Source organism: Triturus cristatus, chromosome 7, assembly GCF_964204655.1.
Source record: "Triturus cristatus chromosome 7, aTriCri1.1, whole genome shotgun sequence".
NCBI lineage: Eukaryota > Metazoa > Chordata > Amphibia > Caudata > Salamandridae > Triturus > Triturus cristatus.
In genome coordinates this window covers 445,817,629-445,834,242 of record NC_140590.1, presented here as the reverse complement: position 1 = coordinate 445,834,242, position 16,614 = coordinate 445,817,629, and the positions used below count along the sequence as shown (strand labels likewise).

Genomic DNA, 16,614 nt, shown 5'->3' with positions numbered 1-16,614 from the left:
ATTCCCAGCAAGGAAATTCAGGGGAAGCTGGTGGTGAAGTCTTTGTGTCCTCGAGACTTCAGACAGGAGGCAAGCTCAGTTCAAGCCCTTGGAGATCTTCCTCAAGATGACAAAGCAAACAGGAAAGTCCTTTTCTCCTCTCCTTGGCAAAAAGTAACCACCTCAGGCCAATCCCAGACAGCAACCAGCACAGGAGCAGGAATCCTCCTTCAGCTTCTCTGGTTTCTTCTCCTTGGCAAAAGTTTCTCTTGATTTCCCAGAAGTGATCTAATGTTCTGGGGTCTGAGTACCCCTTTTTGTACCCACAAATCCTTTGTCTCTGAAGAACCTAGTCAAAACCAGTTCTGGGTGCATTCTGCCAGTGCACAACTTCTTCCATTGTTAGTGTGAGCCAGGGTCATCATACGCACTACAGGAGGTGGAGCCAGCAGTGTGGAAGGCAGGCACAGGCCTATTCAGGCCCAGGTGCACCTCCTCCCACCACTCCCAATGCAAATAGGTCTATTCAGCCTAGTGCTGACTCACCCTCTCTCCTGGAGCCTCCCCAGCCCCTGTCACTCACAAACCAGACATGCAGTACACAACCTAGCAGATGGTTGGATGGTTAGGCAAGATAATACCTACTTTCTAAAAGTGGTATTTTCAAACACAGAATGTTAAAACCAACTTCACTAAAAGATGTATTTTATCGTTCTGAGTTCAGGTATACTAAATTCATTTTTCTACCCTTTTTCCTGGGTCAGTTAGGATTATAAGATGTTATGATCAAACTGCCCATTCTGGCCTATGGAAACAGGTAGCCTTGCAATAGTGAAAAACGAAATTGGCTGTAATTCACTATCAGGATATGCCACCCACATCAGGACATGTCCCACCTTTCACATACAATGCACCCTGCCCTAGGGCCTACCTTAGGGGTGGCTAACATGTAGAAAAGGGAAGGTTTAGGGACTGGTGAGTGGGTGCATTTACCAAGTCAACATGGCAGTCCCAGACTGCACACAGGCTCGGCAATGGCAGGCCTGAGCCATATTTTACAGGGTGCTTCTGTGGGTGGCACAACCAGTGCTGCAGGCCCACCAGCAGCATTTGATTTACAGGCCCTGGGCACACATGGTGCACTGTACTAGGTTCTGACAAGTAAATCACATAACCAATCATGGAATCACTAATCCATTACACCATTTTACAATAGGGAGCACTTGCACTTTGACACTGATCAGCAGTGGCAAAGTGCCCAAAGCATCTAGACCAACAGAAAACAGATGATGCAAAAGCAAAAAAGTGGAAGGGAGACTCACGCCAATGGTGCCAAGTCTAACAGGTTAAAAAGAATAACTCCGAACAGCCCCAGATCTCTGCTCCGTGCGTGGCCCCTGCCACAGCAGAGGCCCTATAAACTTCATGTGCTGGGGAGAATGCACTACTGGATATAGCCTTATGTTTCCTTGCCACCACAGATGTCCTTTGATGTAATACGACTCTGCATTTTGCTATCTGAGGGGCCGAGGACAGATCATCGTCAAGCCTGATGTCCAAGTAATCAAAGTGATTCACTTGTTCCAAGGGCGCCCCTACACCACCATCCTACCCCTGAAGGAGCAGTGGGGAATCAATGCCATACATTTAAATTTTAAGTCACAATACTGAAAATGCTACTTTTAGAAAGTTGGCAATTTCCGGTCCTAACTATTTGGGTCTTCTGCCAGTATCCTGGTTCACATGACTATTTAGGGCTCTGCTGCTGGAGGTATGTATTCCTACCAGACAGTGACTCAAAAGGAGCTTAGGCGTGGACAGGATAAGCAGCCCTGCCAAGTATCACGCATCACGCGTAAGACTAACCCATTTCAGTGTGGTGATCCGCATCACCGCACTGAAATGCAAAGTCACACATTTATAGTGCCTCCTCAGCTGTGTAGAGTGCCCTTTACCACTGTGCGAGTAGAGTGAGCAAGGTAGTGGCAGTGCGCGGTCTGTTCTTCTTGGGACAGGGTTGGGGGCTGGCTTAGCTAAACTCTTCTGGCGTAGGCTACAACGTAACCTATTCACCCGACACCAGCGCAGCATTAGCACTAACGTCAGGAGAGTCACTTTTGATTTTGCCCAATAAGAGAGCAAGAACAGACTCGTGTCAATCAGACCCTCACCTATAGGCCGCGGACTGCGCGAGATTGAGGCACTGCAGTGCAGGTTTTAAAACGCGCAGGCAGCTCCCGTCGCTGCTCACTTTGAGCAGCGTAATGTCCCACTACTGTTTTCGTACCCGCCGGAGTGGTGCCTGAACTAAACCTGCAATGCAGTCAGGCAGTGCACAGCCATTATGCAGTAGTGAGTGGAGAGTCCTGGCCCGTCCGCGGCCCGAGCACTGCCCGTCCAGGGCAGGGGGGGGTCCATCATCACGGCTGACCGGCCTTTTCCTGGGGCTCCTCAAACAAGTAAGTGTCACTCTCTCAAGTGAGTGCACAGAGTCTGACTCAGTCTCTCATTTGAAAGTAAAAACAAGGCAAAACACAGGAGCTTGCTGTGGATTACCATGTTGTACACTAGAGGAGGCTTCATCAATCACTCAGGAGTAGTGCAGTGATTTCCCAGCAGAAGCTGAGCATCTGCCTGCCAGACACCCGCTTTGGTCCTGCTCGACTTGCACTTGGTGCACCTCCGCAGAGACCTGTAACTGAGTGACACCCTGCGCACCCACCCTCTCACTGCACCTGAAGAGGAGGAAGACAGTAGACACACCCTTCCCCAACCCTTTCCTGCCAATCGCAAGAGGAACTGTGAGGACAGAGTCACCCCAGCTGTCAGGCTGAGGCAGGGAGCAGGAGGCGTACTCTCGGAAAGGGTGACCTTTAGTCATTTACTGAGAGAAAATAAGTGTATCCTGAACGTTGTGCTGTGTGTTGCGGTGCGTGCATGGCATAGCTACCAAGTTCATCAACTGGCTTGTGTCCTATTTTACAAGTTTCAGCAAACATATGAGTAACACTTCAATCAGTGCGTTATGTGTGACACTTTTTGCTCCATATTTCATGGTACCCTTCAACCCGTGCTGGCTTTTATTGGGAATATGACATCGCATTCACAATTGTCGTTTTGCCTTTGATACTGTATGCTGGCTACAAATCCAACACACGCTAAAACTGCCTTTCAGATAAATAGCGTCAAGGCTCCAGGAAGACAATCTATGGAAGAAACCTATTTTTATTTATGCCTTGAACAAAAGGTGCATCGTTCGCATTTCACAACCATGCTTGATGCAATCAAGGCAGGGCAAAAAGGCCAACAAAAGTTGATTAGATTAAAGGCAGGGACATGTTACACGCAAATTTGTTTATTGGACTGGCCCAAAATTAACACGCTCTTAATGTGAGGGAGAGGGGTAAGGGTACTGGATGTGACTTGATTTTGTTGTGCTACTAAAGATAGCAATAAATGGATGGTTTTTGAGGCTTTTAATACAATGGTGCAACACGTCGTTTTTTGTTGCTCACATGGGTGTAATTTCTGATATTTATGTGTTCCCTCGTCTTCATTGCTTGATTTTTGCTTGCGAGAAAGTGTCACTCATAGTCGTTGAATGTCACTCATAATTACACTGAAATTATGAAAATGTCACTCATAAGCTATCTGAAACCTTGGCAGCTATGGATAAGCCATCCTGCCAGTATGGCTGAGGGAGGAGCTATGCCCACCCCCACATACACTTCAAGAGGCTTACCTTCAGCACACATAAAGGACCCTTACACTAGTCTTTTGTAACCCCAGATTTATTGGTGGCTTAGCAGGTGAAGGAGAGAATTTTCCAGGACCAGATGTGGGGGTAGTTTAGGGAATCCCCTCACTTCAAAGGCTTGGCACCAGGTATGAATATTATATCTCCTGAGACACTAGTCAGTAGTCTCCCTGGACCAGGGGCGGCTGGTGAATTTTTAAAATGGTAGGGTGTAAATACCCCAACGGAAGTGAGTGAGCCTGACTATTCCTAGGTGGGTGTTGGGGGAAGGGGCAAATTGGTGCATTTTTTGCCACAGTATACACAAACAATTGTCCCAAAAGTTATATTCTTTATGATGCAGTTCTTAAGTGGTGGTTGTTAAATGTTCCTATAAGGCACTGTAAAACAGCATGGAGTCACAACCAAATACTGCCTCAAGCAAAACCAAATTCATGGCACATTTTAAACCGGGCTGTGTTTATAACCTCCCTCACAGTCCTGACAGAAAGGCATACAAATTTCGTCAGAAAACTGAAAGCAGACAACTTACAAAATGAATTCCCTTATAGATCTGGTGGTCTACTACGTGCATCACCTTACCCCGGTACATGTTGTAATGATTTCAAATAAATTATAACTTTTGATGGGGGTTGACGAGCTCAGGGACCAATGAAATGAATGGAACTCTATCACCTATATTAACCATTTATAAAGGTCGGCTTTAGCAGTCTGGTGACCTTGACTTGCCCAATTGCTGGTGCATCACCGGTCACTGTTAGTAGGTATGTGCAATACATTTAGGCAGACATCATCCACGCTGGCTCATCGGTATGAAAAACAATAAAACATGAGGTGAAGGAAACACCTTCCAGGTCGACCCAGCGTTATAGGGGAGTTTATGTATTACATTTCTAGTTAAAGTGCCCGCCCTGAAATAATAAAAATACATTCAATATGTACTTGTCGGCGTTGCTCTGCTCGTCACTCAAACATGTATTAACATAACACCATCAAAATAGCATGAAAGATGTGGGATGAGTATAAAACACTGGAAAACCAATTCCAAGGCAAAAGACACATAGCCCATCTGACATGCAATGCGATTTTACATTAAATTAACAGTGAGAGCATCACAGCCATTTTTCTTCGTCATATTGATTTGCCCGGGATAGGATCATGCCAAAGGGCAGGAACCACTGGCCAGAGGGCATGCCCCAAATGTGAGTATAATTTATGTAAATGAGCCCAATTGCACAGATGTAGCCATGCTTGAGAGCCGACCGGTTTGCAATTTTCTTCCCGCTCAATCAGAGCTGGGCATCCCCCACCTCCCCGGACTGTGGGCACATCTCCTAGTTTGTCTGCATTTTCAAGGAAGTGCCTGGGCATTGCCAAGCCCTCAAAACTTTACACCGCCGGAGAACCCTTAAGAAAGCTGCCCGGTCCCCTTGCACCACACCCCTCGGCAGTGAAGATGGGGAAGAGCCGACCGGTTTGCACTTTTCTTCCCGCTCAATCAGAGCTGGGCATCCCCCACCCCCACCTCCCCGGACTGTGGGCACATCTCCTATCTGACAGTTCCTCGTTCTCCATCTCGTCCACAGTATCCTCGTCCTCAACCCCCAAGGGCACGTGCATGCTTCGGGCACAGCCGAGAAGTCTCCCCCCAGGGGCTCCGTTGTATTTTCTGTCCGAAGCTTCACAACGTTAACCCTTGGTGTGCTGGGCTGCAGGAGCTGGTAGACAAACTCTTCCACAGCCCACTCCCCCAGCTTCCATTGCCCAATCAGGAAGCGCAAACATGAAGGGAGTGCTTCAGTTGTTACCACCCACTTCACTTCGTCCCTGTAGGCCAGCCCTGCCCCTTACCAGTTCAATGGCGCTCTGCTGAAAACGCCTGGGCCACAGCATGAGCGCCCCATTTAAAAGTAAATCATTGCCGCTTCCTCCGGCCACTCCCATCATGCTTTCATCACCCTCCTGGTGTGTGCCACGAGGGCGAGCAATAGCCCTCGCCCCCGGCCAGCACATGCGCAGGAGGACTGTCTCACTCACTACTCTGACCGCACCCCTTCCTTAAAGAAAAAAAAACCTAGAATTTGTATTGAAATTAGACATAGCATGAAGCAGTGACTGAGCGCTTAATTTAAAGCTGCTCCACGTGTACACATTCTCTCTCGTCTTTTCCCGGATGCTAGTGGGGCAACGTCCCTTTCGCCCAATAATACCAGCCGCCACTGTGTGAAAGTGCTCCACCTTTTATCATGGCCAATGCAACATGCAGTGAACACACAGGAGAGCAAAGGAGGCGTGGCACATTTTACCCGGTGAAAGATATGAAATAAGTTTATTAATGTAGCCTCGAACATCCCAGGATTATATTCGCACCTCAAAACTAAGCATGTCTTGAGGCTGAAGGCGGCCTGCATTTTAGGATCTCCCATTCGAGCTCAATTTGAAAAAGAATGCATTTAATTTTGTGTACCCTGCTAACACGTTCAGTGCAGAACATTAGAGAGACGCTTTAATATACTCGGATTCCCACAGTACGCATCGGTTCATGCGAAAGCACTCTTTGGGTCAACTAAAGTACAACCAGCCTCACAACAGAACAAAGCCAGGATCCGTTGATTAGATTGCACAGAAAAGATTGCCCTACAAGGAGCAATTTTAAGGAGAACAGTTATCTAGTCATCTGTGATGGGGGCATTCATGCCTCTGAATTTTGCAGAAACGCAAATTACCCAAGTACAAGATTTTATGAGCAAATATCCTTCTCACATAAGATGATTTCGTTCTAGCGCCTATTATCGAAGTTGCCTCCCCCTCTCCTGGGCTCATTCTTTTTCATGTGCCGCAGAGGTGGAAGGCACTTCACAGACAAGTAAATAACATTTAGAAAGATTCACTGACAGAGGGTAGATTGTTTGAGATGGAAAGACAGCTGGAACGAGAGATCAAATAATTAAAAAGATGGCGTGATAGCCACAAAAAAACAGACCGCAAGAGCAACACAGAGGCCGAGCAGGCACAGCAAGCAACAGAGGCTGAAACGGTATAACCTGCAATCAGAAGGGTCAACAAAGAGGCAGAAGGGGCAAGAGTGACGAAGAAAAGGTAATAATCATTCAGAAAGGATAGAAGAAACGGACAAGTATGCAATTGGGGCAACAATGAAGAAGATGTGGTAGCAATAAAGCAGATTGGGTTATGCAGAAGAAGAAGGGGCTATCAAGAGTTTAAAGAAATAATGAGGATTGCAGAGGTGACACCAAGAGCCATACACGTAGAATGAAGCTGCAAAAAGAGGCAGACACCAACTGAGAAATCGGGGTGATAGGAGGCACAAAGGATAAAGGGAGAAAGGGAGAGGCAGATAGATAAAGAATAAAACTGAGAGACACACATACAAGGAAAGAAGCAAACGGAAATAGACCCACACATGGATGAAGGCAAAAATAGGATGACTGATGGATTCAGTTCACGACCTTTCTAATCTGTTCTATTAACAAATGTGAGAGCGTTAAACTGTCCTTGGCACCACAGAGACAGCGTCCAAGCTATTGTCACCACAGCAATATTTTACCTGTCATGCAAACTTACATTATTTAAGATTCCTGAGAGAGTTTTGAGGCTTGGGAAAGTAACTGTGTTAAATCACGTTAAGCATGGTTTAAAAAAGTGCACAGGCTTCACATTCGAGGGACAAGCAGCTAATGCTACTCCCTTGCAATCAGTGGCGGCTAGCCAAGGGAGTGCTGTGGGGCGGCTGGGCGGGGGAGGGCCAGGCTGGGGGGTAGTGGACTCAGACATACGACGGACAGGAGTAAGGTAAGTAATTAAATAAATAAAACCATTTACCTTGCGCTCGCTGCATCGCCGAGCTGGCGCTGCAGCGAGCACAAGTAAATAGTTTTCTTTCTTTATTTGCTTACCTTCCTCCTGTCTGTTGTATGTCCGAGTCCACCACCCCCACTCTGCCCCTCCCCTGTCCCAACCCCGCAGCACTCCCTCGGTGAGCCGCCACTGCTTTTAATAATTTTTTGTATTATGCTCAGGCCTTATACTCTACCCTTTATGTGGCTAAAAGCTAGGCCATAATAATGATTATTTATTAGCCAAAAAACATAAAAGGTTTCTCATGGTTCTTATGATTGATTGGTTGCAGAGACTGGGCCAGGTACCTTTGGCAACTACTGCAGCACACATCCAAAGGCAGTGTGCAACTCTAGCTCATGGTAGGTTGGTTGCAGGGTCAGGCCCTGTTTCCGTCTCCATTTCCGCTTTGCCGATGTCTACGCCAGTGGCGGCTGGCACAGGTAAAAGCAGTGAGGCAGGTCGGGTGGGGTGGAGTCGGGCAGTTGATAGACATGATAAGTAACATTAAATTAAAAAAAAATCTAAAATCACTTACCTTGCACTCATCGCATCGCTGATTCGGCGATGCAGCAAGCGCAAAGTAAGTTTTTTAAAAATAATGTTACTTACCCTGTCGTCTGTCTGCTTCCCCCCACACGACCCGCCTAACTACCCAAACGCTTTTACCTTTGCCGGCCGCCACTGGTCTACGCACAGTAGGAGTAGCGCAACCACAGTAATTTGATTGCATGACCTGGCACTATGCCACGCCCTGCAGCCAACGTATGCTGTGCAAAATCAAAGGCTGTGGAGCTGGGTACCTGAGGTTGATTAGTCAGAGGGCCGGTACCCACTGTTGGATTTAGTATAATGATAAAAAAACAAATCACCCAACAAGGTTTTAATTCAGTAACGGTTAGCTGTACTTGTAACACCTTAACATGGGTTTATAAAATTCTCAGAAATTCACTCAGACAAACACAGGTAAAGTATAATTATGGTTAGAATATATATCTTACATTTAAACAAACTTAGAAACTCAATAGAAAAAAACACACTAAAAACAGAGTAAACGTGCACTTATTGTTAGAAAATAAAACGTAAAAATCATTGTTTGTTAAGTAAGCTGACCGTAATTCTCACTGCAGTCATGCCCTGGTCATGACCTCACATGTGACATCATTCGAGACGTGGTATATGACAACATTGAGGACATCACTAATGGTTCTAATTATATAACAGAACTTGTTTCACTTGTGGATCAATTAACAGTCTCCTTTTGTCAATTGCTATAATTTTCCCATTGTGGTTTTGGTTCTTTGTTAAAATGCTATTCTATGTGCATTTTTGTTTGGTCTCCATTTCTCTTGCTGTGCCTGGTCCTTCCTTCTGCCAGTCTGTTTGTCATTCTGGGGATATTGCAACATTGAGCCTTGACCTGGAGACACTATTGCTATATGCAAGGTCTTATATCAAGATTACCTTCAAAGTCAGACATCATTCATTGGTATCCTACACAGATTTAACGATGAAGCACAGCGTACACTTTGATATGCCTCCTGGCCAGTGGCTGGCTTCTCTCAGCACTACTGACATCCTGAGCGCCTTTTCTCCAAGAATTCAGAAGTTGTGGCCAGATCGCGTGTTGCTGTCAATCATTGGAGCAAGTAACATGTTTAAATCCACAATCCTAAAATCCCCCAAGGTGTGGTCCTATGGTATTCACTGGATGGAGTCTACATTGCTGTCTATGACTTCCCTGCACTCTAAAGTGTCTTTGGTATGTGCTCAGGGCAGTGCTGTAATGTTCCTACAATGTACATGTTTTATATTTGCAGGATCAATACCATTGATATTTACATGTCTTGATATAAACTACGTTAGTTTTAGGTACCAAGGTATGTTCTTGGCAAAACGACGAAACAACAATATGGGCAATTAAAATGCTCCAGTTTTGGAATTCCATAAACGTGTTCTCAACAGGCTGTGCGCTCCTGCCATTTCAGTTTGAGGCAGGTGTGCACCGTTCGAAATGCTTTTCCTCGCTGTACTGGCGTATCAGATCTATAATTACTTCTCCATAGTGGAAGGTCTAGCGTTTCGGTGATAAAATGTATGTCAGCTGCACGTAAATGGCTAATATCAATCTGTATTTCAGGGCTTCCCATCTAATTGTTGTCGGAAATTGACTTTTTGCATGCAAGAATGACCTGGCTACAGCAACTATACTTTTAAAATTATTTATATACACGCACACACACACATAAGTATATTTTTATTTACTAAGAATGTGGCCTAAGTCACTATTCTTCGGTGTCACTGTACTATTTGAAAAATTATTGAAACAAAGTCCGACATTGCTTTAGAGTATTCCATCATGTTTAAATGAGGCGATAGGTCAATTGTTTAAAAAAAAAATCGGGTTACACTGAACAAAAACTGAAGCAAATGATAATAAATGATAATAAATAAACATGGTTCTGTCCACAACTTAATCTCTACAGCATACGAGCCGGGTCCAAGTTTAGGTCTAGACGCAGCTGTCACACGGCCAATTGGGCCACATGCCTCAAACCGTGCATTTGCGATTCCTAAACTGATATTTTTAAGAAATCGCAATTTAGGAATCTCAAATGCTTATGCATGTAGGAATCGCAAAAAATTTGCGATTCCTACACATTCCTTATTTGCGAACAGCTAATTGTGATTCCCTAAATGCAATCGCAATTTAAGTAATCGCAATTTTAGCAATTTCTTAAATAGTGATTTTTGCATTTAGGATGGTGCATACCAAATGCAAAAATTGTGGTCGCAAAGGGACAGATTTTGCGAATCTGCCCCTTAGCGACCGCAATTTACAGTGATGCAGGTGGCCCATTGACGGCTGCTGGTGATAGGGAGAAGAAGATCTAAAATAGAGAAAACTCCCGGGAAACAGTCGGCAACAGAGAAACGCAACAGACTGTTGAAAAGAAATAAACGAATCTCCCGAGAACAAGGTGACAGATGGCAAAATCACATTTCCGCTTTTAATGCATACATTCATTACTCATATAAGTAATCCTGCCACATTAATCTGATGGTGATGGATGGAGTGCATTTAAAAGTGAAATGAAAAATTGATTAATCAGTTGGTAAAAACGCAAGGAAACAACTGTGTTTGAAGAGAAACACTTGAGAAATGTCCCTCTACAGATGCAGAAATAACGAGTACAGCACGACAGTATTATGATAACAAAAAGTGGGTCTCAATGCTTCACCAACCTGAGCGTTTGCCTCCAGGTAGTTGTAAAGTACATAGACAGATATTGTAAGGTCTCCGGTGTTGAACGGGTATGAGCGGTTCCATCCTTGAGGGCCAAATTTGCGCCTCTCTGCCACGACTGCATGGAAGTAACAGAGGGCGAACAGGATGCTCTTGAACTCGGTTTCCCGGGCACACATCTCCAGCGTGTCCTGCATAGAAAAAGCAATTTCACCAGTCAAACTGACGCCATTGCGAGCAATGCAGGTACATATATTGACGCATCTTCAGTACATAATGCCACCCACGAGTCATAGGTAGCACACTTCACACAAAATAAACTAGTCCGGGAGAAATTCACAAATAATCTATTCCCTTTGGGCGTGAAGATAGGGAAACCAGGATTCTCAGGGTTCACCCATCCTGGATCTTACCATCCAAGGTCTTACACCCAACAGATTGTTCTACCTGCACACCAACCAGAATAATCTGTGCGGCTAGACAAATCTTTTGGATAACAATGGATCCCAGTTCATGGCTTTTCCTTTATTGTAATATCTACTGAAGTACCGACCTGAGCCCAAGTTCACTTTGCAGTGCATCACAGACAAAAGGTGATGGAGGAATAACCACTGGCAATCACTGGGGGTAACATTCTACCCCATTTTTCTTTTGCCAATCATGCCACGTCAAATTAGACCCAGCGATGCGCTAGAATGTAACCCCAGGCGATTGGAAGAGCTGCACCAAATGCAACCCTTTCTCCCATCACCTTTTGTGTGTTTGTTGTCACATTAGCAGTATCCTCACTTAATTGCATCCGGGAGCAATATTAGTACAAGTAACATTGGATGTATATAACTAAAATCAGCCTAGGGGGGGAAATAAACCGAAAATGTCACTACTGCAACTCGTTACCCATATACTACAGTGCTCACTATCCACTAATAATTACATGTGCATAGACCTTAAACCCCCAAAAATAAATAAATAAAGGACAATCATACATACAGACAGGTTAGTACAAGAATCTATCAAGATCCCGATTATGGACGTTTGACTGCTGCTATCGCTAACAAGCAACAGTGGTGTGACTATCAGTGCAGCGAGAGAAGAGAATACGACTGCTCTGATGTCACCACTGTCACAAAAGGACTAACTTGTATAGTGGAAATATGGTAAATAAAAGGATACAAGAATTGGGAAGCAAATAGGTCTGGCATTGACGAGCCAACGCATGGAGGAGCAGGTATTCACAGATGCGCTAATATCCCATTAAACACTGTTTAATCGGCCTTGGCATTGCTGGGACAAAAATAGCGGGAAAGGTTTGCTTACTACAAAGAATATATAGGAAATAAAAAAATTATGACACAGAGCGTGATGACTGAGTGAACCTTTAAGATGCAAACTAGTTCCTCATACATTCGGATGAAAACATTTTCTCGTTGGCAAAATGATATACCAACTCATCATACTGTTACATATATTAGTTGTTATGTCTATTTTATCTTCCCCCATACAGCAGTGCACATATATGGTGATTAAAGTGCATTTGTGAGACAGATATTTCACAAAATCACCAGATCTCAGATACCAGTAAATAAGCTCTCTAGGTCGTGAGATTTCATAAAAGGTGTTCTTCACTTATGGTGTATGGAAAGGGCAGGAGGACTGTTCCACATATTCGTGATTCATTCAGGGTCATTGCAGATGTAAAGACACCAGGCGCTACATCTTTGCCTCAGGCCACTCATCTAATCAACTTGACCTTACTGCATTGCTATAGTCAGACATGCTTGACACGAGTAAGAATTACCAATCAAACAGAAAACAAAAACGAGATTTATACAATTAAGAGTTAAAGCACGCAGCTGCCGCGATTTGCTTTTGCTGTACAAAATGCTTTGATTTGAGATGCTGTGGTTCAGAAGGCAGGCCTTGGCATGCTTATGCGCTTTTACATCACATTCGTTTCTTGATAGGAGAAGGCTCAGCGAGGCGGCTAAATAGATTCAGAGTCATTTAGTCGATGGATTCAGGCAAAGGTGAGCGACGCTACTTTCTGTTCATTTGACGATGCTCCCGCCTGAGTGAAAGTATCGCCTGCTCGGGCAGTTTTAATACATTTGATGGACGCTGAGCAGTCTGCGTGTTTATGACCGGCATGAGGCGAAGCCTTCAGGATCCACATAGAATAAATATGCATGAACTTACTCGTTAAAACCTCCAAATCTGGCCTGAGTGAGTCACACACAGCCATTAATCGAATTACTTTTGAAATCCTGAGAGATAAACTCGAGGGCCAGACCCCAATCTACCTATACCACCACTCCACATTCCAAAAATGCAATTTTACTCAAATAAAATTCCCCTCTTAAAAAAACTTAAACATGTAAAGGATAGGGAGGGCGGGGAAGCAATGGAGGGGCGAGTGAGGAGATGGTGGGGGAGATGGTGGGGGACAGGTGGGCGCGAAGCAGAGGAAAGTGGGCAGGGACAAGGGATCAACCAAGTCACAGGAAGTGAATTTTGGAATTCAGAGTGGTTAGCAGCAAATGGCAGCTGGAAGGCCCTTCAACAAAAAATGAAAGTTCAAACATTTTATTTAAAGTGGCGTGTGGTGGAGGGCAATAGGGGATCAATGGAGGAGCGAGTGTGGGGGGAGGCGTTATTTGAGTGGAGTAAACAGCACACAAGAGCGAGCAAGAAAAACATGCATTCTCATGGACTGCCTTATGAAAAAGAAAAAAAGTGGTTCATTAAATGTGAGCAGTTGAAGTTTATAAGTCAGGAACCAAAAGGATGGTAAAGAAGATGCGCTCCATGTGAAGGACAAACACGAGAAGGGGAAGGAACGCCGACGAATAAAATGCAAGCAAATGAGAGTGACAATAAAGTCAACCAATAGTAACAAATAGGTGGTTTGGAAGCTCTCAGTAAGATTTAGGAATTGTCCATAACAGATCATTTATAAATGGACAGTTAAAGTGTATGGAAAGGACAGGAGGATTATACCACATACTCATGATTAATTGTGGGTCATTGAAGTTGTAAAAGACACCAGGCGCCACACTCTTTGCTGCAGCCCACCCATCTAATCAACTTGACCTTACTGCGTTGCTATATCCAGATATACTTAACGTGAGTAAATATTACCAAAAGGAAGACAACAAATGAGACATGGGATTTACACAAATAAGAGTTAAAGAAGGGCAGCTACAGCGGTCTGCTATTAATGTACAAAGTATTGTGAATTGGGAATGGTGTGGTTCAAGAGGTAAATATCAATGTGTCCCAAAAAATGAAAAACGGAGGAAAAGCATATAAAGCATGGAAGTGTCTGCACTTCACACATTTAAAATTAGTAAAAGTAATACCACTAAACGGAAGCAGGTTTATATATATGTTCCTGTCCGTAGGTAGTTTTATAAATAAAGACTGGTGTGCTTAGCACAGCACACTATATCACTGTGAACCATCGCAATTGATAACCTAGGTCTGGGCTAGTCTATATAGTAAGGTAAAGGTCTTCGACAGACCCCCTCCTTGATGGACTGAAACCTGCAAACCCCCCACCCCACTCCCACCCCCCAGTGCCTTGAGCTTGAGACCCTCACGGGTGAGTAGTCACGCTTAACAAACACCTGATTGATTGATTGAGCCTGAGATTGAAGGTACAAACACACATTCACAGATGTGCTTGCTCGCAGACACACAAGCGCACATATGTATTATATACTGTGCACATACAGTGATTTGACACTATTCGGTTCATTTTCATTAGCAAAGGGTTCAATCATTGAGCGATCCTACGCAGTCTCTCCTCAGTAGCCCAGGACACATAACTCTCTCTGCGGGAACTCGGGCTGTCCTTGGTCACGGTGTTTCCAAAGGTTTGTACTAACGTATGCATGCATGTTTGAAAACATTAGAAAACAAATACAAGGCATCTGACCTCATCTTGCAGCTCTTGGAAGATCTTATATATTCATGCAAATAGATTTATAAATAGGTACGTAGTTCCTTAATGGGCGAATTATATAATTTATTAAGAGCCACCAAAACGGGGGCCCAAATTGAAACTAGTGTATGCATGGGGGGTTTGATACTTGCGAACTGCACTTTGAATTTCAAACTGGTATTCATGTACCACTGAATTTGCACTCTGCACATTGCTCAGGCCTTTTTAAGACCCCCCCCACACTTCCCCCCCCCGGCTGGCTTTTTTTTGATTGGGCGCTGTTGGGAGATTTAGTTTCTGGGGTCCGCTGCTGCTTGAGTAGAGCTGACTGGTGGGTTTGGGGGGAGCGCATATTTATTCAATCTGGTGGAGACACGCAGTCACCTGGGGGTTTGATACTTGTTAACTGTGTTTTTAAATCGAATTGAAACTGATTTGAATTTTAAACTGTTATTCATGTACCGTTGAATTTGCACTTTGCACATTGCTCAGGCTTTTTTATGCCCTCCCAGTCCTGGCTGCCTCTTTTTTTGATTGGGTGCTGGTTAGTGGTTTAGGGTTTGGCATCAGCTGCTGCTTGAGCAGAGCTGATTGGTGGGTGTGGGGCAAGTACCCACATAGGCAGGCTGGAGCGGCCACGCCAAAGGCGTGTCAAAAGCAAGCCTCTCTGCGCCTGTCCGCACACAAACGGGATCAAGAGTCAGGTCCCCTGGCCAACCCTTTATCTACACCTCTAAGGAGTTGAGGGAGGTGAGAGAGGTAGGGGCCGTCCATCCACTACCTAGCAGGGTGGTGGAAAGGTTAAAAGTAGAAGGACTAATGAAGCCTTCTGTGGAGTTGATTCTGGTTTACACCCGTGTAGAGAAGCAGGGAGGTGGAACAGATTGGCAGGAGTACAGTCGGGGAGTAGTAGGATGAGGAGCAAGACCAGCATGACAATTTTACTAAAAACCCAGGCTCGGATGGGGAGCTAAGGGCAATGCTGCTAAATACATGTTCCTTGCACAAACATAACATGGAAATCTTATTGCTCCTGCAGGAGGAGGAGTTGGATTCATTGGAACAGACTGAAACATGGTTGGAGGCAGAGTCAGAACTGGATATGGTAGTGGCTCTGCCTCCAGACTATCACCTTCTTGCGCCTAATCGACTGAGTGGGAAGAGAGGGGGTAAGGTTGCATTGGTCGGCCAGAGGCAATTCAATACTGAAATAGTAGCCACCGAAACCATGGATGGGGCCGAGGTCTTGGAGGTAAAGGTAAACCTGAAATCCAGCAGTATGGTGATTGTGGTAGTCTACCCCCCCACCATATGTGACACCCCTGTTTAATCAATTATTTTTGGAACCGATGAGTGCTGTTAGCTCCAGATATATCCAGTCAGTAGTGGAGGAGGATATCAATTAATGGTGGGACGCTATCCCAAAGGACTGCCCCACTGTTATGTTCAGTGAAGGGATGGAAATGTTGGGTTTATAACAGCTAGTTGAGATACAGACTCACAATAAGGGTCAGACTCTGGACCTGATATGGTCCACTCAGCAGACAGCCAGGTTAGCAGCGAAGGACCCCTGTAGTTGGTCAGACCACTATCAATTTTTTATTTTGTTTCTCTGCCAGCTCAGCGGGCAAGCTGTCCGCCAGTCTGGTATATAGTACGTAGTTGACCTAAAATTGATAAAGACCATTTGATGTACAGCCTACGGGTCTCAATACACCCCCCAAATAATGGGGCAGATGTGGAACAGGAATGTGCATGGTTCATGAATTGGATTCAGGACACTATAGATAAGGTGGCACTGGCACAGAGGGAAAGAGTAAGGGGTAGGGC

The 16,614-nt window shown here is 44.9% G+C and overlaps 1 protein-coding gene across 1 annotated transcript in view; it reads right to left on the bottom strand.

Annotated features, from left to right (window-relative positions):
- Positions 1-16,614, bottom strand: part of DNAH9 (dynein axonemal heavy chain 9) — a 1,479,259-nt gene that overhangs the window by 348,955 nt on the left and 1,113,690 nt on the right. The window contains exon 64 of the mRNA XM_085616775.1: positions 10,841-11,032. Coding sequence (XP_085472901.1) covers positions 10,841-11,032 — 192 coding nt within the window. The remainder of the gene's footprint in view (positions 1-10,840; positions 11,033-16,614) is intronic.